The 26,322-nt window shown below is 41.0% G+C and overlaps 2 protein-coding genes across 4 annotated transcripts in view; one reads left to right on the top strand and one right to left on the bottom strand.

Annotated features, from left to right (window-relative positions):
- LOC139549622 (zinc finger protein 239-like) overlaps positions 1 to 26,322 on the bottom strand; it is a 70,151-nt gene that overhangs the window by 17,382 nt on the left and 26,447 nt on the right. The window lies entirely within an intron of this gene.
- On the top strand, positions 313 to 16,414 carry LOC139549565 (zinc finger protein 664-like). Of its 3 annotated transcripts, none has more exons than XR_011669914.1 (3): positions 313 to 932; positions 13,190 to 13,970; positions 14,113 to 16,414. XR_011669914.1 is itself a non-coding variant. In XM_071360196.1 (2 exons), exons 1-2 carry the CDS (start codon positions 626 to 628, stop codon positions 13,819 to 13,821), a joined length of 939 nt encoding a protein of 312 aa, XP_071216297.1. In that variant the 5' UTR covers positions 313 to 625; the 3' UTR covers positions 13,822 to 16,414. The 3 variants fall into 3 exon arrangements, 1 of the variants encoding a protein (XP_071216297.1); XR_011669913.1 differs by having other exon boundaries at positions 13,190 to 14,018; XM_071360196.1 differs by having other exon boundaries at positions 13,190 to 16,414.

Here is a 26,322-nt window from a genome sequence, read left to right as displayed (position 1 = left end):
TATCTTAGCCAGCCAACTAACGTTAGCTATTTGCAGTTATCATAGCCAGCCAGCTAACCTTAGCTATATGCAGTTATCTTAGCCAGCCAGCTAACGTTAGCTATTTGGCCAACTAGCTATTAGCCTAACCAGCGTAGCCAACCAGCACGGTTATGGTCAGCGAGACCAACTACTAAAAAATGTATTCGCACTAATCAATCAACACATTCCTGTCTTTGTATGTCTCGATATAATAGTATTATTTAATTAAATCCATTTAAAATAATCTTTGTCTGAAAATAAAATATGATCCTCAACTGCGTTTCCCCTCCAGTCAGCAGACGGCGATGTGCGTCTTTCAGGCGACGCTGCCAGCGTGACGTATAATCTAGTGGACGGTTCTTCATAAACAGCTCGTCAACCACCTCGGTAGCTTGCTAGCCAACATAGCCGAACGATTCAAGCTATTTATACGCTTTCGGTGTATATTACCTACTGTGTTTTAGACACACTTCTCCCGTATCTACTTGTTAACCTATTTAATTTAATATTACGTTATTTTGTATTAGTCAGCTATAGTAGCTGGCTGGTTAAATTAGCACTAGCCTAGTCGCTAATGATAGCTAGCTAGCTAACATCCCCGACCATGAGGTCAGTAAGCTTCTCCCCTCCTGTTGAAGGAGAGGCGGTCTGCTGGACCGAGAAAGAGGGTCTGTGGCAGAACATTGTTGTGAAAGAGGAGGAGGAAGAGGAGGCTGTTACAGTAAAACAAGTAGAGGGTGAGGCTGTTACAGTGAAAGAAGAAGAGAAAGACGTTTCAGTTAAAGAAGAGGAAGACGCGTTCAGAGTGAAAGAGGAGGAGGATGTTACAGTAAAAGAAGAGGATGAGGAGGAGGGGGAGATTACTGTCACATTGGAGGAAGAAGAGGAGGTTGAAGATCTGTTTAACACCAGTAAGTACCGTCTCTGCAGTCGTTGAACCAATATGCAGTAAAGGGGTTCTACACTTTAATGTTGTTCTGTAGGAATTGCTGAAGCTACACTGTAACGTGTAGAACATCAAGAGTGGACCATCAACAAAACGTTAACAATTGATCAAATGCATCCAATGACAATGCCTGAAATACTGTAGACGTATCGATTTATTTGAGTCTCAAGCATTTCTAAAACATTTAACATTTTCATTTAATTCTTTAAAAAAAATCTAATTTAGAATAAGTAACGTAACAAAATGTGTAAAAAGGGAAGCGGTCTGAACTTAATGAATGCACTAGGGCCCCAACTAAAAAAATCTTGGGTCAACCAAGAGTCTAATTTTCTTTCTGCCAACCGATTGGTTGAAATGTTATATGTGTATTTTTCCATATATAGGTACACCCCATGTGTTTTAATTAAATCAACTATATGTACTGAACTGGTCTGATGCTTTAAGCACGCTGTTTGATTAAATAATTAAGACACACAAATGACTCGGGAGCCAGAGATCAAGATAGCCTAACCATCAGAAAAAAAACTCTTCCTCCTCCCGCTGCTGCTGGCCTTTGTAAATTCTGATGTTATGCTCCTAAAGTTTCTGGTAATAGGCTACACCAGCAGTCGTTATGCTCCTATAGTTTCTGGTAATAGGCTACACCAGCAGTCGTTATGCTCCTATAGTTTCTGGTAATAGGCTACACCAGCAGTCGTTATGCTCCTATAGTTTCTGGTAATAGGCTACACCAGCAGTCGTTATGCTCCTATAGTTTCTGGTAATAGGCTACACCAGCAGTCGTTATGCTCCTATAGTTTCTGGTAATAGGCTACACCAGCAGTCGTTATGCTCCTATAGTTTCTGGTAATAGGCTACACCAGCAGTCGTTATGGTCCTATAGTTTCTGGTAATAGGCTACACCTGCAGTCGTTATGCTCCTACAGTTTCTGGTAATAGGCTACACCAGCAGTCGTTATGCTCCTATAGTTTCTGGTAATAGATTACACCAGCAGTCGTTATTCTCCTATAGTTTCTGGTAATAGGCTACACCAGCAGTCGTTATTCTCCTATAGTTTCTGGTAATAGGCTACACCAGCAGTCGTTATGCTCCTATAGTTTCTGGTAATAGGCTACACCAGCAGTCGTTATGCTCCTATAGTTTCTGGTAATAGGCTACACCAGCAGTCGTTATGCTCCTATAGTTTCTGGTAATAGGCTACACCAGCAGTCGTTATGCTCCTATAGTTTCTGGTAATATACTACACCAGCAGTCGTTATGCTCCTATAGTTTCTGGTAATAGGCTACACCAGCAGTCGTTATGCTCCTATAGTTTCTGGTAATAGGCTACACCAGCAGTCGTTATGCTCCTATAGTTTCTGGTAATAGGCTACACCAGCAGTCGTTATGCTCCTATAGTTTCTGGTAATAGGCTACACCAGCAGTCGGCAACCTTTTCCATTTGGTGCCAAGTTATCTGACCATTTCTACTGATCTGGTGCCAGTTAGGATTTTCATATTCACATTTTATTGGAACAGTTTCATTTAATTTATAATAGTAATAATAATTATAATAGTCTTTATCTCAACATCATTCTCTGTGGTTAATCTACATTCTATTTAAATAAAAATTATAAAGAAACATTTTTATTGCCCTTGCTAAGTTTAAAAAAAAATAACCTACATAAAGCTAAAAAATGCTAACATTGCAGCCTGCATGAATAAAATATCCTGAAAAAATAAATATCATATAAACCTCATTGGCTACACATGTCCTGTCTGCAACGAACTGGAAACATTGGATCAACTTTCAACTGGGTCGGCCCAAAACTCTAGATAGCAAGCTTGCAACATTGTAAGTTGCAAGTTTCCCCTGCCAGTGAGTTCTCGACTGACACAGCTGTAGGCTATTTGTGAAAGGGATAAGAAGTAAATCAGGTATTTTGACATTTCCACTGGATCAGAGCATTACGTTTTTCCCTTTCGTGCCGAGTGGTTATCGAAAGGAATAGAGCTGGAAATATTTTACGAAAATACTTTGAGGAACTATTGTCATTCGCTATTGATTTTGATTAGACTTTGTTTACTTGCTGTTTGAGGTGAATAAAACATTACTTTGAGAAGCTCCACAACTCATTAGTGGTGGTGCGTTAAGACAATCACAAAATACTATCAGACATCCCCAAATGGGCACATTTTTAGGCCTACGTTTGCGCTCAGGCCAGGAAGACTAGTCCTACTTCTATATGCGTAATTGGGTGTGTGTCCTTACTCAATATTGACAGGAGTGTTTCAAACAAAATACAATTAATAAATAGAAAAATCTTGCGAAGTAAGGTCTGGGTGGTCTGCCAGGGGCCGTTTCATTTAGTATCCGTTTGGGTCGGCATGGGGAATGATTGTATTTTCCCATAGTATGTTTTACCGAAGTTGACCGACTGAAAGGGAGTGTAACTTTATGACTGGATTCGGGCTAAACTTTGAACATTGAGATATTAAAGACATGATAGATCAGAGTATATAAAGGAGTGAGATCTGTAGAAAGACAGAGTGGCTGTGGAATGTGCTGGTTGGACGGGAGGAGATCACAGGATTGCTGTAGGGGAAGTGGATGGACATCTGTGGATTAGGCAAAGGAAGGGTTGAGGTCACGTCAGATCACCTGAAGGGAGAAATTATGGTTCATTATCCTATTAGCCTCTTCCTGTCGAACCAGAAGATGTAAGGATTGGAGAGGAGTGTCCCAAGTGGTGTATATATACTTGTGATGATGGAAACATGTTTTTGTCTGACCTATGGCTGTAATAACCCTTTGGGAAGAATTAAACTGACGTCGGTACACTTATGACAACAGCCAGGCCAAGTGCAGGGTGCGAAATTCAAAATATATATTTTTGAAATATTTAACTTTCACACATTAACAAGTCCAATACAGCAAATGAAAGATACACATCTTGTGAATCCAGCCAACATGTCCGATTTTTTAAATGTTTTACAGCGAAAACACCACGTATATTTATGTTAGCTCACCACCAAATACAAAAAAAGACAGACATTTTTCACAGCACAGGTAGCATGCACAAAACCAACATAACTAACCAAGGTCCAACCAAACTAACCTAGAAACAACTTCATCAGATGACAGTCCTATGACATGTTACACAATAAATCGATTGTTTTGTTCGAAAAATGTGCATATTTGAGGTATAAATCAGTTTTACATTGCAGCTACCATCACAGCTACCGTCAAAAATAGCACCGAAGCAGCCAGAGTAATTATAGAGACCAACGTGAATTACCTAAATACTCATCAAAAACCATTTCTGAAAAATCGATGGTGTACAGCAAATTAAAGACAAACATCTTGTGAATCCAGCCAATATTTCAGATTTTTGTAAGTGTTTTACAGCGAAAACACAATATAGCATTATATTAGCTTACTACAATAGCCTACCACACTACCGCATTCATTCATCAAGGCACGTTAGCGATAGCAATAGGCACGTTAGCGTTAGCGAATAAACCAGCAAAATATATTAAATTTCACTAACCTTCATAAACCTTCCTCAAATGACAGTCCTATAACATCAGGTTATACATACACTTATGTTTTGTTCGAAAATGTGCATATTTAGAGCTGAAATCCGTGGTTATACAATGTGCTAACGTAGCATCTTTTTCCCAGAATGTGCGGATATTTCTATTAGACTCTCACCTATTCTGACCAAATAGCTATTCATAAACATTACAAAAAAATACATGTTGTATAGGAAACGATAGATCCATTAGTTCTTAATGCAATCGCAGTGTTAGAATTCTAAAAATATCTTCATTATGACATAAGACTTAGTTATGGTAAGGGAATAACCAAAACCTGAGCGCAAAACTAATAGTACAAAGGTCGACAGATATATGTAATAGCATCACAAAATGGTTCCTACTTTTGGTGATCTTCCATCAGAATGTTGTACAAGGGGTCCTTTGTCCAGAACCGTCTTTGTTTGGTATTAGAACGACCTCTTTCCCTCTTGAATTAGCAAGCACACTGGCCAAGTGGCGCGAAGCTATCCTTCCTGAACATATTTAGACAAAGCAACACGCCTAACGTCCCGAAAAAATTTCAATAATCTAATAAAACTATATTGAAAAAACATACTTTACGATGATATTGTGACATGTATCAAATAAAATCAAAGCCGGAGATAGTATTCGCCTATAACGACAGCTTTTCTGAAGGCAATTACAGGTCCCTCCACGCGCCTTCCAGAAAACCAAAAATGGAGGACACGTCATTCCAAGAGGATTCATTCCATCTCAGACCAAGATAATCAACTAATTTCTTCTCTCACTTCCTCTTGACATCTAGGGGAAGGTGTATGACGTGCACGTATAGTCATACGTATCATGCCCATTTATAGGCAGGTCCTTGAACAGAGCATCGAATTCAGACTTTCCACTTCCTGGTCAGAAAGTGTGCTGCCAAATGAGTTCTGTTTTACCCACAGACAAAATCCAAACGGTTTTAGAAACTAGAGAGTGTTTTCTATCCAATAGTAATAATAATATGCATATTGTACGAGCAAGAATTGAGTACGAGGCCGTTTAAATTGGGCACAATTTTCCCCCAAAGTGAAAACAGCGCCCTCTGTCCTCAACAGGTTAACCTCTCTAGGATATGTGGGACGCTAACGTCCCACTTGGCCAAAATCCAGAAAAAATGTAGCACGCCAAATTCAAATATATTACTATAAAAATCTATCTTTCATGAAATCACACATGAAAGACACCAAATTAAAGCTACACATGTTGTGAATCCAGCCAACCTGTCTGATTTCAAAAAGGATTTACGGGGAAAGCACACCAAACAATTATGTTAGCTCAGTACATAGCCACAGAAAAACAGCCATTTTCCCAGCAAAAGATAGTAGTAACAAAATCCAGAAATAGAGAGAAAATTAATCACTAACCATTGAACATCTTCATCAGATGACACTCATATGACATCATGTTACACAATACATTTATGTTTTGTTCAATAATGTGCATATTTATATCCACAAATCTCGGTTTACATTGGCGCCATGTTCAGAAATGCCTCCATAATACCCGGAGTAATTACAGAGCCATGTCAAATAACAGAAATACTCATGATAAACTTTGATGAAAGATACATGTTTTACATATAATTAAAGATTCACTGGTTTCCTAATGCAACCGCTGTGTCAGATTTAAAAAAAAAAAAACTTTAGGAAAAAGCATGCAATAATCTGAGACGGCGTTCAGAAATACACAACATTTTTCCGCCATGTTGGAGTCAACAGAAATACGAAATTACATCATAAATATTCCCTTACCTTTGATGATCTTTCATCAGAATGCAGTGCCAGGAATCCTAGTTCCACAATAAATCGTTGTTTTGTTCGATAATGTCCATTACTAGTGTCCAATTAGCTAATTTGCTAGCATGTGTAGTACACGTGTCCAAACGCTCGGGCGGATGCAGGCAAACGTCGGACGAAAACTTCAAAAAGTTATATTACAAGTCGAATAAACTGGTCAAACTTAGTAGAGAATCAATCTTCAGGATGTTGTTATCATATATATCCAATAAGGTTCCAACCGGAGAATTCTTTTCAGTCTCTATAAGTAATGGAACGCAAGATGATATAATGAGGAAAGTGCGTGACCAGGAACTGGCACTCTGCCAGACCAGTGACTCAAACACCTCCCATCCGGTCCCACAACACAGCATAAGCTTCATTCCACGTTCTACTGACTGTTGACATCTAGTGGAAGGCGTTTGAAGTGCAAACAGATCCATATATTACAGGGAATTGAATAGGCGATGACTTTAACTATGACCACTCTCTGAATTTTCACTTCCTGTTTGGATTTTTTCTCAGGTTTTTGCCTGCCATATGAGTTCTGTTATACTCACAGACATCATTCAAACAGTTTTAGAAACTTCAGAGTGTTTTCTATCCAACAGTAATAATAATATGCATATATTAGCATGTGAGACAGAGTAGGAGGCAGTTCAGTATGGGCATGAAATTCATCCAAAAGTGAAAATGCTGCCCCCTATACCAAAGAAGTTAACTGACCCTCTCTGCCCATTCATTGCCATTTTACCTGTTGTCTTAGCTGATTAACTGTTGTTGTCTTAGCCGTTGTTGTCTTAGCTAGCTCTCCCAATCAACACCTGTGATTACTTTATACCTCGCTTTGTCTCTCTCTAATGTCAACATGCCTTGTATACTGTTGTTTAGGGTAGTTATCATTGTTTTATTTTACTGCAGAGCCCCTAGTCCCACTCAACATGGCTCAGAGAGCTCTTTTGTCCTACCTCCCATACATGCGGTGACCTCACCTAGCATAACTAGTGCCACTGTACCCACACTCTACCATACCCCTGTCTGTACATTATGCCTTGAATCTATCCTACCACGCCCAGAAATCTGCTCCTTTCATTCTCTGTTCCCAACGCACTAGACAACCAGTTCTGATAGCCTTTAGCCGTACCCTCATCCTACTCCTCTGTTCCTCGGGTGATGTAGAGGTTATCCCAGGCCCTGCGTGACTCCAGGCACTCTCATTTGTTGACTTCTGTAATCAAAAAAGCCTTGGTTTCATGCATGATAACATCAGAAGCCTCCTCCCTAAGTTTGTTTTACTCACTGCTTTAGCACACTCCGCCAACCTTGATGTCCTTGCCGTGTCTGAATCCTGGCTTAGGAAGGCAACCAAAAATTCTGAAATTTCTATCCTCAACCACAACATTTTCCGTCAAGATAGAACTGTCAAAAAGAGAGGAGTTGTAATCTACTGCAGAGATGGCCTGCAAAGAGTTCTGTCATACTTTCCAGGTCCGTGCCCAAACAGCTTTTAATTAAAAAAATTAATCTCTCCAGAAAATCGTCTCTCACTGTTGCCGCCTGTTACAGACCCCCCTCAGCTCCCAGCTGTGCCCTGGACATCATATGTGAATTGAATGCCCCCTATCTATCTTCAGAGTTCGTTCTATTAGGTGATCTAACCTGGGATATGCTTAACACCCCTGCCATCCTACAATCCAAGCTAGATGCCCTCAATCTCACACAAATTATCAAGGAACCCACCAGGTACAACCCTAAATCTGTAAACATGGCCACCTCATAGATATTATCCTGACCAACTTGCCCTCCAAATACACCTCTGTTGTTTTCAATCAGGATCTCAGCGATCGTTGCCTGCATCCGTTATGGGTCCGCGGTCAAACGATCACCCCTCATCACTGTCAAACGCTCCCTAAAACACTTCTGCAAGCAGGCCTTTCTAATCGACCTGGCCCGGGTATCCTGGAAGGATTTTGACCTCATCCCGTCAGTAGAGGATGCCTGGTTGTTCTTTAACCTCTAACGAGTCACAACTCCGGATCCGGGATCCCCCCCATCAAAAAATCAGACTAGCATAGCCTAGCCTAAAGCTACAGGGATATCATATAATAAAATGTTCATGAAATCACAAGTCCAAGACACCAAATGAAAGATACAGATCTTGTGAATCCAGCCATCATTTCCGATTTTTTAAATGTTTTACAGGGAAGACACAATATGTATTTCTATTAGCTAACCACCATAGCAAAAGACACAACTTTTTTTCCCCACCATTTTTTTCCTGCATAGGTAGCCATCACTAATTCGACCAAATAAAGATATAAATAGTCACTAACCAAGAAACAACTTCATCAGATGACAGTCTGATAACATATTTATTGTATAGCATATGTTTTGTTAGGAAAATGTGCATATTTCAGGTATAAATCACAGTTCTACATTGCAGCTGCAATCTGAAATAGGCTGAAGCAGCCAGAATAATTACAGAGACCAACATCAAATACCTAAATACTCATCATAAAACATTTCTTAAAAATACACAGCGTACAGCAAATGAAAGACCAACATCTTGTGAATCCAGCCAATATTTCAGATTTTTTAAGTGTTTTACAGTGAAAACACAATACAGCATTAGCCAGAAACACAAGCCATCTACCAGCAGCAAAGGTTAGCGATCGTAACAATCCAGCAAAAGATATATAATTTTTGACTAACCTTCATAAATTTCATCAGATGACAGTCCTGTAACATCATATTACACAATGCTTCATCAGATGACAGTCCTGTAACATCATATTACACAATGCTTCATCAGATGACAGTCCTGTAACATCATATTACACAATGCTTCATCAGATGACAGTCCTGTAACATCATATTACACAATGCTTCATCAGATGACAGTCCTGTAACATCATATTACACAATGCTTCATCAGATATTTGTTCGAAAATGTGCATATGTAGCGGCACAAATCGTGGTTATACAATGTGATTAGCTTAGGTTCTAAGCTAAGCTTCAAGCAATTTGTCCGGCGCCATCTTGGAGAGGCACCTAATCTAATCAATAACTAATCATAAACTTGACTAAAAAATACAGGTTGGACAGCAAATGAAAGATACCTTAGTTCTTAATGAAACCGCTGTGTTAGATTTTTTAAATTAACGTTACTAGACATGCAGCGTGCGTTACAGCGAGACCTCACCGAAATTAATGGCGGACAAATCATTTTACATTTTTCCACAGAAATACGAATTAGCATCATAAATAGCTCTTACTTTTTGATGAGCTTCCATCAGAATCTTGGGCAAGTTTCCTCTGTCCATAATAAACGTTGCTCGGCTGTAGACCATCTTCTTCAACCGTGTAATTAGCAGCAAACATTAGCTATGTGGCCACGACATGCCCAAATGTTCAAAACGCAAAACAAAGGAAATTCCGAAAATCGCAATATACTCACATAAACTGATATAACTCGGTTTAAAATAACTTCGTTATGATGTTTCTAACACCTATATCGAATAAAATCAGAGCAGGATATATCTAAGGCCTATAACGTGAGCTTTTCAGAATGCCATCTTGAGGTCCTCCTTTGCGCCATGACGAAGATTGAAAAGAGTGCACCCCCCCTTCCATGGGCTTTTATATGGTCTCAGATCTGCCTAGAAACTCCATTCCAATTCTGATTGGTTACTGACATCCAGGGGAAGGCGCGTGCAGTTCATGTCGACCCATAGGATACATACAGAGTATTAAACTGATCCTAGAACAGAGTCTCCGATTTCACATTTTGCAGTTCCAGTCAGCACTTTCGCTGCCGAATGAGTTCTGTTTCACTCAGAGAAATAATTCAAATGGTTTTAGAAACTAGAGAGTGTTTTCTATCCAATAGTAATAATAATATGCATATTGTACGAGCAAGAATTGAGTACGAGGCAGTTTTTAATTTGGGAATGATATTTTACAAAGTCGAAACAGCACCCCCTATAGTGGCAAGAAGTTAAAAGTAATTTCCTCACCATCTTAAATAAGCATGCCCCTTTCAAAAAATGTAGAACTAAGAACAGATATAGCCCTTGGTTCACTCCAGACCTGACTGCCCTCGACCAGCACAAAAACATCCTGTGGCGTACTGCACTAGCATCGAATAGTCCCCGCGATATGCATCTTTTCAGAGAAGTCAGGAACCAATATACACAGTCAGTTAGGAAAGCAAAGGCTAGCTTTTTTAAACAGAAATTTGCATCCTGTAGCTCTAACTCCAAAAAGTTCTGGGACACTGTAAAGTCCATGGAGAATAAGAGCACCTCCTCCCAGCTGCCCACTGCACTGAGGCTAGGAAACACTGTCACCACCGATAACTCCACGATAATCGAGAATCGAGAATTTCAATAAGCATTTCTCTACGGCTGGTCAGATTCTCTTAAATAGAACCTGGACCAGCTGGCTACCCCAACCCCGGCCAACAGCTCCGCACCCCCGCAGCTACTTGACCGAGCCTCCCCAGCTTCTCCTTCACCAAATCCAGATAGCTGATATTCTGAAAGAGCTGCAAAACCTGGACACGTACAAATCAGCTGGGCTAGACAATCTGGACCCTCTCTTTCTAAAACGATCTGCCGCCATTGTGGCAACCCCTATTACTAGTCTGTTCAACCTCTCTTTCGTATCTCTTGAGATTCCTGAAGATTGGAAAGCTGCCGCGGTCATCCCCCTCTTCAAAGGGGGTGACACTCTAGACCCAAACTGTTACAGACCTATATCCATCATGCCCTGCCTTTCTAAAGTCTTTGAAAGCCAAGTGAACAAACAGATCACCGACCATTTGGAATCCCACCGTACCTTCTCCGCTGTGCAATCCGGTTTCCGAGCTGGTCACGGGTGCACCTCAGCCACGCTCAAGGTACTAAACGATATCATAACCGCCATCGATAAAAGACAGTACTGTGCAGCCGTCTTCATCAACCTGACCAAGGCTTTCGACTCTGTCAATCACCGTATTCTTATCGGCAGACTCAACAGCCGATAATAACAACCGATCAATCAACAACCGATCGCTGCTCACACCAGCCCGACTAGCATCACTACTCTGGATGGTTCTGACTTAGAATATGTGGACAACTACAATACCTAGGTGTCTGGTTAGACTATAAACTCTCCTTCCAGACTAATATTTAGCATCTCCAATCCAAAATTAAATCTCAAACCGGCTTCCTATTTCGCAACAAAGCCTCCTTCACTCACGCTGCCAAACATACCCTCATAAAACTGACTATCCTACCGATCCTTAACTTCGGCGATGTCATTCAGCAAACTGGATGCAGTCTATCACAGTGCCATCCGTTTTGTCACTAAAGCCCCATATACCCATATACCCACCACTGCGACCTGTATGCTCTTGTCGGCTGGCCCTCGCTACATATTCGTCGCCAAACCCACTGGCTCCAGGTCATCTATAAGTCTTTGCTAGGCCGCCTTCACTCAGCTCACTGGTCACCATAGCAACACCCACCCATAACACGTGCTCCAGGAGGTATATCTCACTGGTCATCCCCAAAGCCAACACCTCCTTTGGCCGCCTTTCCTTACAGTTCTCTGCTTCCAATGACTGGAACGAATTGCAAAAATCGCTGAAGTTGGAGACTTCACTAACTTTAAGAAGCAACTATCTGAGCAGCTTACCTATCGCTGCAGCTGCACAGCCCATCTGTAAATAGCCCATCCAACTACCTACCTCATCTCTATTGTTTTATGATTTATTTTATTTATTTTTTTTGCTCTTTTGCACACCAGTAATTCTACTTGCACATCATCATCTGCACATCTATCACTCCAGTGTTAATTTGCTAAATTGTAATTATTTTGCCACTAAGGCCTATTTATTGCCTTACCTCCGTACTCCATTTGCACACACTGTATATAGATTTTTCTATTGTGTTGTTAACTGTACGTTTGTTTATCCCAAGTGTAACTCTGTTGTTTTTTTGTCGCACTGCTTTGCTTTATCTTGGCCAGGTCGCAGTTGTAAAATAGAACTTGTTCTCAACTGGCCACCTGGTTAAATAAAGGTAAATAAAAAATATTAACTTTATTGACACCCAAATGGATACTGTCATTAACGCCGTTCTTCAATAATTACACATAATTCTTAATACTGTATCAACCATGATGATGACACAAACATTATATTAAGCAGGACATTCAAGCGATCCTTACAATTATAATCCAAAGTAGTGTGAAATGCACTAATAAGCAACCTGGACATGGAGGTTACTCCCCTGAGTTTTCCCCCATTCAGAATACATTGTGAAAAACTAAAATCTTTGCTCACCATTTTTGCTCCAGGCAGATATACTACATCCATAACTAGTGGTTTCCTCATTAGCAGATATACTACATCCATAACTAGTGGTTTCCTCATTAGCAGATATACTACATCCATAACTAGTGGTTTCCTCATTAGCAGATATACTACATCCATAACTAGTGGTTTCCTCATTAGCAGGGAGGTGTTTCTGCAATCAAATTGTGTGTGCATCGCCCTCATGCCGCAATTTTATTAAACACAGAAAGGGGCTTATATTGGAGCCCAAAAGTCGTCTGTCACACTGCTTAGAGTTTCAACAACATGAATAACTTATTTCTAGTCTACAATCTTAGATGTTACTACTAATGTGAAAACAAGGCAAATATGACTATTCTTGCTCATTTTAAGACAAATGTCAAATAATCATTACATTCATTACAGGTGTCAATTATTGTACAACATCATGGCTATGCTGTTGGCATCACTTTTACATCACTTTTACAGTGGATTTCTGCTGTTGTGGGCCTTTAAACATCTGTCTGACTTTGTTGTTTACACAGGAGAGAGACGGGACTATTGTGGATCCTCTGGGGAGCCTCAACAACCTAATGATGCTGACAAGGCAGAGAAGAGTTTCTCCACATCAGAACACCTCAAGAAACATCTGCGGAGATCCACAAGGAAGAGAACTCACTGCTGCTCTGATTGTGGGAAGAGATTCACCTCCTCAGCAGGCATTAAAATTCATCAGATAATCCACACAGGATTACAGAAATATTATAGCTGTACTCAATGTGGGAAGAGTTGTACTCAGCTAAGGGGCCTGATATTACACCAGAGAACACACACAGGAAAGAAATCGTATAGCTGTGATGAATGTGGGAAGAGTTTTCCTCTGGTATTCAACCTAATATTACACCAGAGAAGACACACAGGAAAGAAATCGTATAGCTGTGATGAATGTGGGAAGATTTTTACTAGACCTAGCCGTCTTGTTGTACACCAGAGAACACACACAGGAGAGAAACCTTATGGCTGTGGTCAATGTGGGAAGAGTTTTACTACATCAAGCTATCTAACTGTACACCAGAGAACACACACAGGAGAGAATCCGTGCTGTGATCAATGTGGGAAGAGATACACTGATAAAAGATCTCTGATTAAACATCAGAAAATACATGGAGTTGTTTGATGATATCAATGAATTAATGTCACAATGTAGAATGTTTTAACATTGTAGTAGGAGTATTTTAATGATGTCACAATGTAGAATGTTTTAACATTGTAGTAGGAGTATTTTAATGATGTCACAATGTAGAATGTTTTAACATTGTAGTAGGAGTATTTTAATGATGTCACAATGTAGAATGTTTTAACGTTGTAGTAGGAGTATTTTAATGATGTCACAATGTAGAATGTTTTAACATTGTAGTAGGAATATTTTAATGATGTCACAATGTAGAATGTTTTAACATTGTAGTAGGAGTATTCTAATGATGTCACAATGTAGAACCCTAAATGTTTGTCCTCTGTTCTATTGATTTCAACATGATATGGATATTAGCCTCAGGGGGAAAATCCAGGCTATGAATTGAAAGAGTACTATTTTTGTGATTTAACAAAAAGTGACTAACACAAAAAGAGTTGTGTTACACTTCCCACGTTGGTGACCCACTTAAATCAAAATGCAACACTTCAAAATGTAGCGATCTATTTTCTACAAATTGTCTTCTAACCAGGGATGTACACATTACTCCCAGATTCTGTGTGGTTTTTGAGCTGTTAGTTTTAACAGGATGTGCAACCTCATCTCCCTCCTCTTGCACAAATGATTTCAACATGATATCGATGAGTGATGACAAATAAGTGTTGCGTTCCTTTGTTTAGCGACCCCTACATTTACATGCATCACTCCAAAATGTAGCTGACTGTCTTCTGCAGGTTGTCCTCTAACTAGTGAGGTAAAATATATCTCCCATTTCCATGTGTTCTTTTAGTTGTGTTAGTTTCAACAGCACCTACAACCTGATGTCACCCCTAATCGATATCAGTGATTTATTGCTACTTGTCAAAACAACAGCGTTTCTGGTGCTTATGCAGTTGTTTAAGTAATATGATTATTGTGGCAGATTTTTGTGTATATAGTACATTTTATGTTTAGGTTTTCAATTTATCACAAACTGTTTCTGCATTTGGACTATTGATTTGGACACGTTAAAACTGTGACATTGGGGATATCCCACCTAGCAAAATGTCGTTGAAAATAAGACTATGACCGTCGTACAATATAAGTTTGGTTTTAGTTGAAAGTATAAAAGAAAACTATTTAATTTCAACGTACTTGCAGCTTATACACATGGACGCAGTATAATAAATCGGTCTATAATCAATTTTATTAACAATCCTAATAAATTGAGTCATAAATATAAAATATATTTGTTGTCCTAAGGGGTAGGTGTTAGTCTTTGGTTTTTCCATTTATGTTTCAAGGTTGGACTTTAGCACGTATAGCTCGTTAGCACGTATAGCTCGTAGCACGTATAGCTCGCCAGGACGTATAGCTCGTCAGCACGTATAGCTCGTCAGCACGTATAGCTCGTCAACACGTATAGCTCGTAGCACGTATAGCTCGTCAGCACGTATAGCTCGTCAACACGTATAGCTCGTCAGGACGTATAGCTCGTCAACACGTATAGCTCATCAACACGTATAGCTCGTTAACACGTATAGCTCGTCAGCATCTATAGCTCGTCAACACGTATAGCTCGTTAGCACCTATAGCTCGTCAACACGTATAGCTCCTCAGCACCTATAGTTCGTCAACACGTATAGCTCGGTAGCACGTATAGCTCGTCAGCACGTATAGCTCGTCAGCACCTATAGCTCGTCAGCACGTATAGCTCGTCAGCACGTACAGCACGTCAGCACGTATAGCTCGTCAGCACGTGTAGCTCATCAGGACGTATAGCTCGTCAGCACGTATAGCTCGTCAGCACGTATAGCTCGTTAGCACGTATAGCTCGTCAGCACGTATAGCTCGACAGCACCTATAGCTCGTCAACACGTATAGCTCGTTAACACGTATAGCTCGTAGCTCGTCAGCACGTATAGCTCATCAGGACGTATAGCTCGTCAGCACGTATAACTCGTTAACATGTAGGACGCACTGATTGGTGTCACCTCGTTAGTCAGTATGTGTTACACCTGTGCTGGCTTGTCCATCTCGTTAGTGGGAAGGTGTTTCACCTGAGCTGGTCCAGGTTCTATTTAAGAGTGTCTGGCCCAGTGCTCCAGTTGTCTTGATAGATGTGGAGAGTCAACACCTTTAGTTGCTCCACCTTTTTGGTTTGCTTCCTGTCTTTAAGTTTGGTGTGGGTTTTTCTTTTGTTTGCCTCTTCTTGGGCAGATTTAGTGGGTCTCATGGTGGGTGTCTTTTAGGTCCCAGTTGTTGTTACTAGTCAACTTCTAGTGGACACCCCCATAGTGTCTTTCAGAGCCCCTCCTAAAACCCCACCTGTTTACTTGTTGTTGTCAGGGACTCTTTGATATTTAAGGGACATTTATGTTTTCTTGCTGGGGAACGTAACAACAAACAATGGAGTAAAACATCATATTGTTAATATTTTAATCAAATGTAATTTTCTTAAAATGCTCATTAGTCTTCCATTTAATCTTGTTTTTACCCTTATGTTTGTTGTGTAGTAAATGTGAGATTTTGTAATTTCTTTCTTTCTGTGAAGCCATGCCTGAAATGTGCTGTATAAATAAAGCTTGATTTGAACATATTGCGAAACGAATGAACCCAATGACCGACCAACAGACTCTTGCAAAAGCAACACATATTTGGGGCAGCAGGTAGGCTAGTGGTTAGAGCGTAGGGCCAGTAACTGAAAATTTTGCTGGATCGAATCGCGAGCTGACAAGGTAAAAATCTGTCGTTCTGCCCCTGAACAAGGCAGTTAACCCACGGTTCCCCTGTAGACCATCATTTAAATATGAATTTGTTCTTCCCTAGTTAAATACAACTAACATTTTTTTTTTTGACAAAAAAAAATATATCTTGGTCCATCTTAGTATGAAAAACAGTATAAATGAAGTATATCAAAAATAGTAGTAGTGGTTTAGTATCACTTTTCAACCAACCCAGTGCATTAATAGTAGTAGTGGTTTAGTATCACTTTTCAACCAACCCAGTGCATTAGTAGTGGTTTAGTATCACTTTTCAACCAACCCAGTGCATTAATAGTAGTAGTGGTTTAGTATCTCTTTTCAACCAACCCAGTGCATTAGTAGTAGTAGTGGTTTAGTATCTCTTTTCAACCAACCCAGTGCATTAATAGTAGTAGTGGTTTAGTATCTCTTTTCAACCAACCCAGTGCATTAATAGTAGTAGTGGTTTAGTATCACTTTTCAACCAACCCAGTGCATTAATAGTAGTAGTGGTTTAGTATCACTTTTCAACCAACCCAGTGCATTAATAGTAGTAGTGGTTTAGTATCTCTTTTCAACCAACCCAGTGCATTAATAGTAGTAGTGGTTTAGTATCTCTTTTCAACCAACCCAGTGCATTCATAGTAGTAGTGGTTTAGTATCACTTTTCAACCAACCCAGTGCATTAGTAGTAGTAGTGGTTTAGTATCTCTTTTCAACCAACCCAGTGCATTTATAGTAGTAGTGGTTTAGTATCTCTTTTCAACCAACCCAGTGCATTAATAGTAGTAGTGGTTTAGTATCTCTTTTCAACCAACCCAGTGCATTTATAGTAGTAGTGGTTTAGTATCTCTTTCCAACCAACCCAGTGCATTAGTAGTAGTAGTGGTTTAGTATCTCTTTTCAACCAACCCAGTGCATTAATAGTAGTAGTGGTTTAGTATCACTTTTCAACCAACCCAGTGCATTTATAGTAGTAGTGGTTTAGTATCACTTTTCAACCAACCCAGTGCATTAGTAGTGGTTTAGTATCACTTTTCAACCATCCCAGTGCATTAATAGTAGTAGTGGTTTAGTATCTCTTTTCAACCAACCCAGTGCATTAATAGTAGTAGTGGTTTAGTATCTCTTTTCAACCAACCCAGTGCATGAGTAGTAAACACCACCCCCGCTCTACCAGGGGCTTGAGGTGGTCTCCCACAGCTCTGCTGGTGGAGTGGTAAACACCACCCCCGGCTCTACCGTGGGCTTGAGGTGGTCTCCCACAGCTCTGCTGGTGGAGTGGTAAACACCACCCCCGGCTCTACCGGGGGCTTGAGGTGGTCTCCCACAGCTCTGCTGGTGGAGTGGTAAACACCACCCCCGGCTCTACCGGGGGCTTGAGGTGGTCTCCCACAGCTCTACCGGGGGCTTGAGGTGGTCTCCCACAGCTCTGCTGGTGGAGTGGTAAACACCACCCCCGGCTCTACCGGGGGCTTGAGGTGGTCTCCCACCGCTCTGCTGGTGGAGTGGTAAACACCACCCCCGGCTCTACCGGGGGCTTGAGGTGGCCTCCCACAGCTCTGCTGGTGGAGTGGTAAACACCACCCCCGGCTCTACCGGGGGCTTGAGGTGGTCTCCCACCGCTCTGCTGGTGGAGTGGTAAACACCACCCCCGGCTCTACCAGGGGCTTGAGGTGGCCTCCCACAGCTCTGCTGGTGGAGTGGTAAACACCACCCCCGGCTCTACCAGGGGCTTGAGGTGGTCTCCCACAGCTCTGCTGGTGGAGTGGTAAACACCACCCCCGGCTCTACCAGGGGCTTGAGGTGGCCTCCCACAGCTCTGCTGGTGGAGTGGTAAACACCACCCCCGGCTCTACCAGGGTCTTGAGGTGGTCTCCCACAGCTCTGCTGGTGGAGTGGTAAGCACCACCCCCGGCTCTACCGGGGGCTTGAGGTGGTCTCCCACAGCTCTGATTATGTCATGTTCTGTGGCCTTGCTGTTCCATTTCTTGACTGCCCCTGCAACACAGAAACACATTTAGTCATATTATATAAAACACTCAAAGTAATGGATATGGAGCATCTATGGCCTCAGTTACACCTGGCACCTAAATGTGACTTCTGTCATCTGATCACTCCAAGCTGCATTAGGTTCAGATCTACCAGGATGGGCCTTTGACATAGTCTGGATGCAGTCAGCTCACCAAATATGCATAATTAATATAAAGAGATGTTGTGATTGAGTGGGGAAAGGTACATTCTACACAAATGACCTTCATAATATCGAAGAACAAATGTGTGTGCCTGAGGGGAAATTAACTTTCATACAGCCAAAAGGGGTGAGAAATTACACCAATATCAGTGGAAAATTTGCACTAATGTAAATAAACATGGATTATGGAACATATTCCCTTTTGCTGACGTTATGAACCGCTAAGGGGACATAAATATTTACCATCTTAACCAGTGTGACCTCTCACCTCTCTGGCTGTAGAAGTGTTCTTCCTAACCAGTCCCTCAACAGCTCTCTGACTGAGCTCCACCCTCACTGGGTCTTCAGAGGAGAGGAAGGCTGAGGAGGGATGGAAGGATGAATGGATCAGTCAGTCAATAAAGTGTAGAGCTGCTGTCTGACAAAATCACTATTCACTATCACTTTTATTCACACTATCACTACTATCACTATATTATAGTAGTTCATTAAAGTTAATAAGGCTTTATGACTGCTCAATACCAACTATCAATCACTTAGATCATGTATTTTCAGGTAGCGATACATCCTTGGGACTTCCCTAGCCCGCTGAAGTTGACATTTACAATGGTTAAGTTAGGGGTTAGGGTTTAGGGTAGGGATGTCCCAAGGATCCCAGATAACATTGACCATTGTGCATTCTTCTGTCTCTTTTACATAGCAGGTGATGAGTTCTGACTTCTGAACATGAAAATATTAAATATCCTTATTATGTGAAATTGAATTTTTCTCTGGGTTTTTAAGGGTAGGTAAAGGTGGGGAAAGGTACAGTACCAGTACCCCCTGTATATAGTCTCCACATTGACTCTGTACCGGTACCCCCTGTATATAGTCTCCACATTGACTCTGCACCGGTACCCCCTGTATATAGTCTCCACATTGACTCTGTACCGGTACCCCCTGTATATAGTCTCCACATTGACTCTGTACCAGTACCCCCTGTATATAGTCTCCACATTGACTCTGTACCGGTACCCCCTGTATATAGTCTCCACATTGACTCTGCACCGGTACCCCCTGTATATAGTCTCCACATTGACTCTGTACCGGTACCCCCTGTATATAGCCTCCACATTGACTCTGTACCGGTACCCCCCTGTATATAGTCTCCACATTGACTCTGTACCGGTACCCCCTGTATATAGTCTCCACATTGACTCTGTACCGGTACCCCCTGTATATAGTCTCCACATTGACTCTGTACCGGTACCCCCTGTATATAGCCTCCACATTGACTCTGTACCGGTACCCCCTGTATATAGTCTCCACATTGACTCTGTACCCCCCTGTATATAGTCTCCACATTGACTCTGTACCGGTACCCCCTGTATATAGTCTCCACATTGACTCTGTACCGGTACCCCCTGTATATAGTCTCCACATTGACTCTGTACCGGTACCCCCTGTATATAGCCTCCACATTGACTCTGTACCGGTACCCCCTGTATATAGTCTCCACATTGACTCTGTACCCCCCTGTATATAGTCTCCACATTGACTCTGTACCGGTACCCCCTGTATATAGTCTCCACATTGACTCTGTACCGGTACCCCCTGTATATAGTCTCCACATTGACTCTGTACCGGTACCCCCTGTATATAGCCTCCACATTGACTCTGTACCGGTACCCCCTGTATATAGTCTCCACATTGACTCTGTACCGGTACCCCCTGTATATAGTCTCCACATTGACTCTGTACCGGTACCCCCTGTATATAGTCTCCACATTGACTCTGTACCGGTACCCCCTGTATATAGCCTCCACATTGACTCTGTACCGGTACCCCCTGTATATAGTCTCCACATTGACTCTGTACCGGTACCCCCTGTATATAGTCTCCACATTGACTCTGTACCGGTACCCCCTGTATATAGTCTCCACATTGACTCTGTACCGGTACCCCCTGTATATAGTCTCCACATTGACTCTGTACCGGTACCCCCCTGTATATAGTCTCCACATTGACTCTGTACCGGTACCCCCTGTATATAGTCTCCACATTGACTCTGTACCGGTACCCCCTGTATATAGTCTCCACATTGACTCTGTACCGGTACCCCCTGTATATAGTCTCCACATTGACTCTGTACCGGTACCCCTGTATATAGTCTCCACATTGACTCTGTACCGGTACCCCCTGTATATAGTCTCCACATTGACTCTGTACCGGTAACCCCTGTATATAGTCTCCACATTGACTCTGTACCGGTACCCCTGTATATAGTCTCCACATTGACTCTGTACCGGTACCCCCTGTATATAGTCTCCACATTGACTCTGTACCGGTGCCCCCTGTATATAGTCTAGCTTGGAAATAAGCATTTCACTCTAAGATACATTTTTATTTTATTTGACAAACTCATAGTACAGAATGAATGACTGACTGCCCAGTTCAACATCAGTTCACCGTCTCACCTCATACTGTATTGGAGCAGCAGCAGCTGACTGCCCGGTTCAACATCAGTTCACCGTCTCACCTCATACTGTATTGGAGCAGCAGCAGCTGACTGCCCTGTTCAACATCAGTTCACCGTCTCACCTCATACTGTATTGGAGCAGCAGCAGCTGACTGCCCGGTTCAACGTCAGTTCACCGTCTCACCTCATACTGTATTGGAGCAGCAGCTGACTGCCTGGTTCAACATCAGTTCACCGTCTCACCTTATACTGTATTGGAGCAGCAGCAGCTGACTGCCCGGTTCAACATTCAATGTCAGTTCACCGTCTCACCTCATACTGTATTGGAGCAGCAGCTGACTGCCCGGTTCAACATCAGTTCACCGTCTCACCTCATACTGTATTGGAGCAGCAGCAGCTGACTGCCCGGTTCAACATCAGTTCACCGTCTCACCTCATACTGTATTGGAGCAGCAGCAGCTGACTTGATCGTTGATGCTAATCAGCATGTTTGAATCTGAGAGTAAATAGAGCCGACTACAACTCTAAAAATGAAGGGTTCAACTGGAGTTGTTCTCAGATCCCCTAAGAACCGTAGGGTTCTTGGTCAATGAAAAACAGCCCCAAAAGGTTCTTCAAAGAACTTGTTAGAAGGTGGGTTCATCGAGGAACCTCCGTTGTTGCTGGACTTCTTCCGGGAACTTCGCAATTACAACTGAAAACGATGGTGACAAGTTTGAATGCGACAACAAGTTAAAAAGGTTAAGTTGGGTTGATGTTTGGCTCTGAATATGTCTCGAAATAATTTATTATAATAATATAACATACTAATAATGAATAACGAAGACAATGATGATTTTCTGTGAATATCTTCTATAACGTTACTATAGCTAATTACCGTAAATATTAGAAAGCCGGGTTTGACCGTCGGCGTTGTATGAGCTACAGTACAGTACCGTTATCTACCTAGATAACGTTATGTCCTAACTAGGCAGAACTAGGTTTGGATTATTTCCTCAACTATATTCTTTCCCATTTATTGTATATCGTTTCCATAAAGTCAACATGGCTTTACACTCATTAACGTAAGTTTCCAATCTAGAGCAGTTCTCACTTTTGTGATAATGAACTAGCTAACGTTAACTAACTAACTAAGGACGGTGACCTGTCCAGACGAGATGTTACAACAAACTGAATCGTCAATGGAGGTCTTCCTCTTTATATAGCCTGCTACAGCATGCAATACTATTAACTCACAAGGGGGCATAACGTTACATGTACAATACTATCCCATTTTGGAAACGTTACATGGACAATACTATCCCATTTTGGAAACGTTACATGGACAATACTATCCCATTTTGGAAACGTTACATGGACAATACTATCTCATTTTGGAAACGTTACATGGACAATACTATCCCATTTTGGAAACGTTACATGGACAATACTATCCCATTTTGGAAACGTTACATGGACAATACTATCCCATTTTGGAAACGTTACATGGACAATACTATCCCATTTTGGAAACGTTACATGGACAATACTATCCCATTTTGGAAACGTCACATGGACAATACTGTCCCATTTTGGAAACGTTATATGTACAATACTATCCCATTTTGGAAACGTTACATGGACAATACTATCCCATTTTGGAAACGTTACATGTACAATACTATCCCATTTAGGAAACGTTACATGGACAATACTATCCCATTTTGGAAACGTTACATGTCCGCCCCCTTGTGGAGGGAAATTAATATCTTAGATGGTAGCTGTAGATGGGTTTCAAATACATAATGGTATTAATACAGTGTCTAGACTACCTCTTTTGTATAAATGCCCTTCAGAATCCAAACACAGTATTGTACTTTTCAGATCTTCTCAGAAATGAATCAAGTCCATGGAATGGATATAGACAAAAAGATAATTCAAGGACTATCAGAGGTAGAGAGGCGAGGCAGGGGTGAGGACATCATCCTTCTATTTTGACAGTCCCTGAAGGACAATACAGAAGAGGTAATTGCTCTTATTCCTTCCCTTTCTCTTATGTATTTTGTAATAAAATTAGCAAGTGTAGTAAGATCATTGCTTTACTTTACTAGGACTGGAGATCACAGCAGCGATTCTGCTCTACCTCTTCAATGAGGACCCGAGTGGCCTTTATGTCCGTGACAAGGTATGCCTATGCACCAATCATCTGTTTCTTCATTAACATAGGTGTGCATGCTTATATAAAACTACAGCTGAACATTTGTTCTGTTCTTTGTTAATTGTATGTGTATTAATCTTTTCTTACTTTTGTTGACACAGATTTCACCGCTCTTCACTCCTTTACTGCACATCGGTGGAAATCCATTTCACCACGAGAGTGAAATCCCGCTGGTCTTTGGTGGGGGAGAACATCCACGCCCTCGAGGACGTCTTGACCGTCGGCGTTGTATGAGCTACAGTACAGTACCGTTATCTACCTAGATAACGTTATGTCCTAACTAGGCAGAACTAGGTTTGGATTATTTCCTCAACTATATTCTTTCCCATTTATTGTATATTGTTTCCATAAAGTCAACATGGCTTTACACTCATTAACGTAAGTTTCCAATCTAGAGCAGTTCTCACTTTTGTGATAATGAACTAGCTAACGTTAACTAACTAACTAAGGACGGTGACCTGTCCAGACGAGATGTTACAACAAACTGAATCGTCAATGGAGGTCTTCCTCTTTATATAGCCTGCTACAGCATGCAATACTATTAACTCACAAGGGGGCATAACGTTACATGTACAATACTATCCCATTTTGGAAACGTTACATGGACAATACTATCCCATTTTGGAAACGTTACATGGACAATACTATCCCATTTTGGAAACGTTACATGGACAATACTATCTCATTTTGGAAACGTTACATGGACAATACTATCCCATTTTGGAAACGTTACATGGACAATACTATCCCATTTTGGAAACGTTACATGGACAATACTATCCCATTTTGGAAACGTTACATGGACAATACTATCCCATTTTGGAAACGTTACATGGACAATACTATCCCATTTTGGAAACGTCACATGGACAATACTGTCCCATTTTGGAAACGTTATATGTACAATACTATCCCATTTTGGAAACGTTACATGGACAATACTATCCCATTTTGGAAACGTTACATGTACAATACTATCCCATTTAGGAAACGTTACATGGACAATACTATCCCATTTTGGAAACGTTACATGTCCGCCCCCTTGTGGAGGGAAATTAATATCTTAGATGGTAGCTGTAGATGGGATTCAAATGCATAATGGTATTAATACAGTGTCTAGACTACCTCTTTTGTATAAATGCCCTTCAGAATCCAAACACAGTATTGTACTTTTCAGATCTTCTCAGAAATGAATCAAGTCCATGGAATGGATATAGACAAAAAGATAATTCAAGGACTATCAGAGGTAGAGAGGCGAGGCAGGGGTGAGGACATCATCCTTCTATTTTGACAGTCCCTGAAGGACAATACAGAAGAGGTAATTGCTCTTATTCCTTCCCTTTCTCTTATGTATTTTGTAATAAAATTAGCAAGTGTAGTAAGATCATTGCTTTACTTTACTAGGACTGGAGATCACAGCAGCGATTCTGCTCTACCTCTTCAATGAGGACCCGAGTGGCCTTTATGTCCGTGACAAGGTATGCCTATGCACCAATCATCTGTTTCTTCATTAACATAGGTGTGCATGCTTATATAAAACTACAGCTGAACATTTGTTATGTTCTTTGTTAATTGTATGTGTATTAATCTTTTCTTACTTTTGTTGACACAGATTTCACCGCTCTTCACTCCTTTACTGCACATCGGTGGAAATCCATTTCACCACGAGAGTGAAATCCCGCTGGTCTTTGGTGGGGGAGAACATCCACGCCCTCGAGGACGTCCCCATGGGACTTGGGGCTCTGCTAGGGCTGTATTTTTTATTTACCCTTACATTTCCCCAAAATGTCAGAAAAACACTTATGTTAAGTTACTGTGTTCTGGGGATAAGAGAAGTTGGGGTGAAGTTACCAGGGCCGGTCATAAAGATGGCAAACTTCCTAACATTACTAAGTGGATACGATATACACACTAAAGCTGAAAAATCTGTATTTAGCATCAAGTCTACAATATTGTTAGTTTACCTATGATTCATTTTTAATGTATGTTGTTTGTATTGTACATCATTATTTATATATTTTAAATGTCATGAAAAGCACTATACAAAGTAAATGTATTATTTATTATGGTCTGACATGTCTGCAGAAATGTTGCAATTTTGTAATGTGTTTTGTTTGGTAAATTGTTTTGTAAATATTAATTCACATTTGTGGTGCCACTAATTAAACAATTAATTATTTAAGTCAATATTGTTATTAAAATATGTTTTTGTAATGCAGGGAGGGTGGACAGGGAGTTAAAAAATGAACCCCAAAGGGTTCTTTGATGAACCAGGACCAGATAAGGGGTTCTTCAAATAACTTATAGGGGTTCCCCCACAGTTTCCATTTGAAGAACCCCTAAAGGATACTCGAGGAACCTTTACTTTTTAGAGTGTATATTGATAAAACTCACCTTGTCCGAGAGACATTTATATAGTTATACACAGCCAAATTTGTGATTACTATTTTGGGGCGAAATAGCGGCCACAACAGACAGACCTGATCTGGCCCATAATTCGATGTCCTTGGACGTCACGTGCTGACTGGGTATGACCAAAGTTATTCTATTTAGCTACACTTTGCAGTACATTTTTACACTATAATAAATGTTTCTGACGCCACATCGCCCGTTTTCAAAGGGAGTCGTTGGTTTTTAGAGGCAGTCGCTTTTTAGCTTTTTGTCTGAAATTATTTTCTCAACTGCGATACCAACTCCAGTCAGCAGATGGCGATGTGCGTCTTTCAGGTGATTCTGCCACTGTGACGTATAATCTAGTGGACGGGACGCTTCTTCAACATCAACAGCTAGTCAGCCACCTTGGTTCACTAACTTTATGGAAAAAGGTTTATTCAATAAATCTAGCAACTCCTCCCATACTGGAAAAATACAGGAATACACACTCAGAGCCTACGAGGCTTTTCTAACTACTACA

This window comes from Salvelinus alpinus, chromosome 2, assembly GCF_045679555.1.
Source record: "Salvelinus alpinus chromosome 2, SLU_Salpinus.1, whole genome shotgun sequence".
In the NCBI taxonomy this organism is placed as follows: domain Eukaryota; kingdom Metazoa; phylum Chordata; class Actinopteri; order Salmoniformes; family Salmonidae; genus Salvelinus; species Salvelinus alpinus.
The sequence above is the reverse complement of the archived record's forward strand: the minus strand, read 5'-3'. Positions and strand labels throughout refer to the sequence as shown.

Bases quoted from the DNA above. Each gene is read 5' to 3' on its own strand.
- LOC139549565 (XM_071360196.1), top strand. From the start codon at position 626: ATGAGGTCAGTAAGCTTCTCCCCTCCTGTTGAAGGAGAGGCGGTCTGC. The intron at 933-13,189 runs GTAAGTACCGTC...TTGTTTACACAG, and splicing joins TGAAGATCTGTTTAACACCA to GAGAGAGACGGGACTATTGT.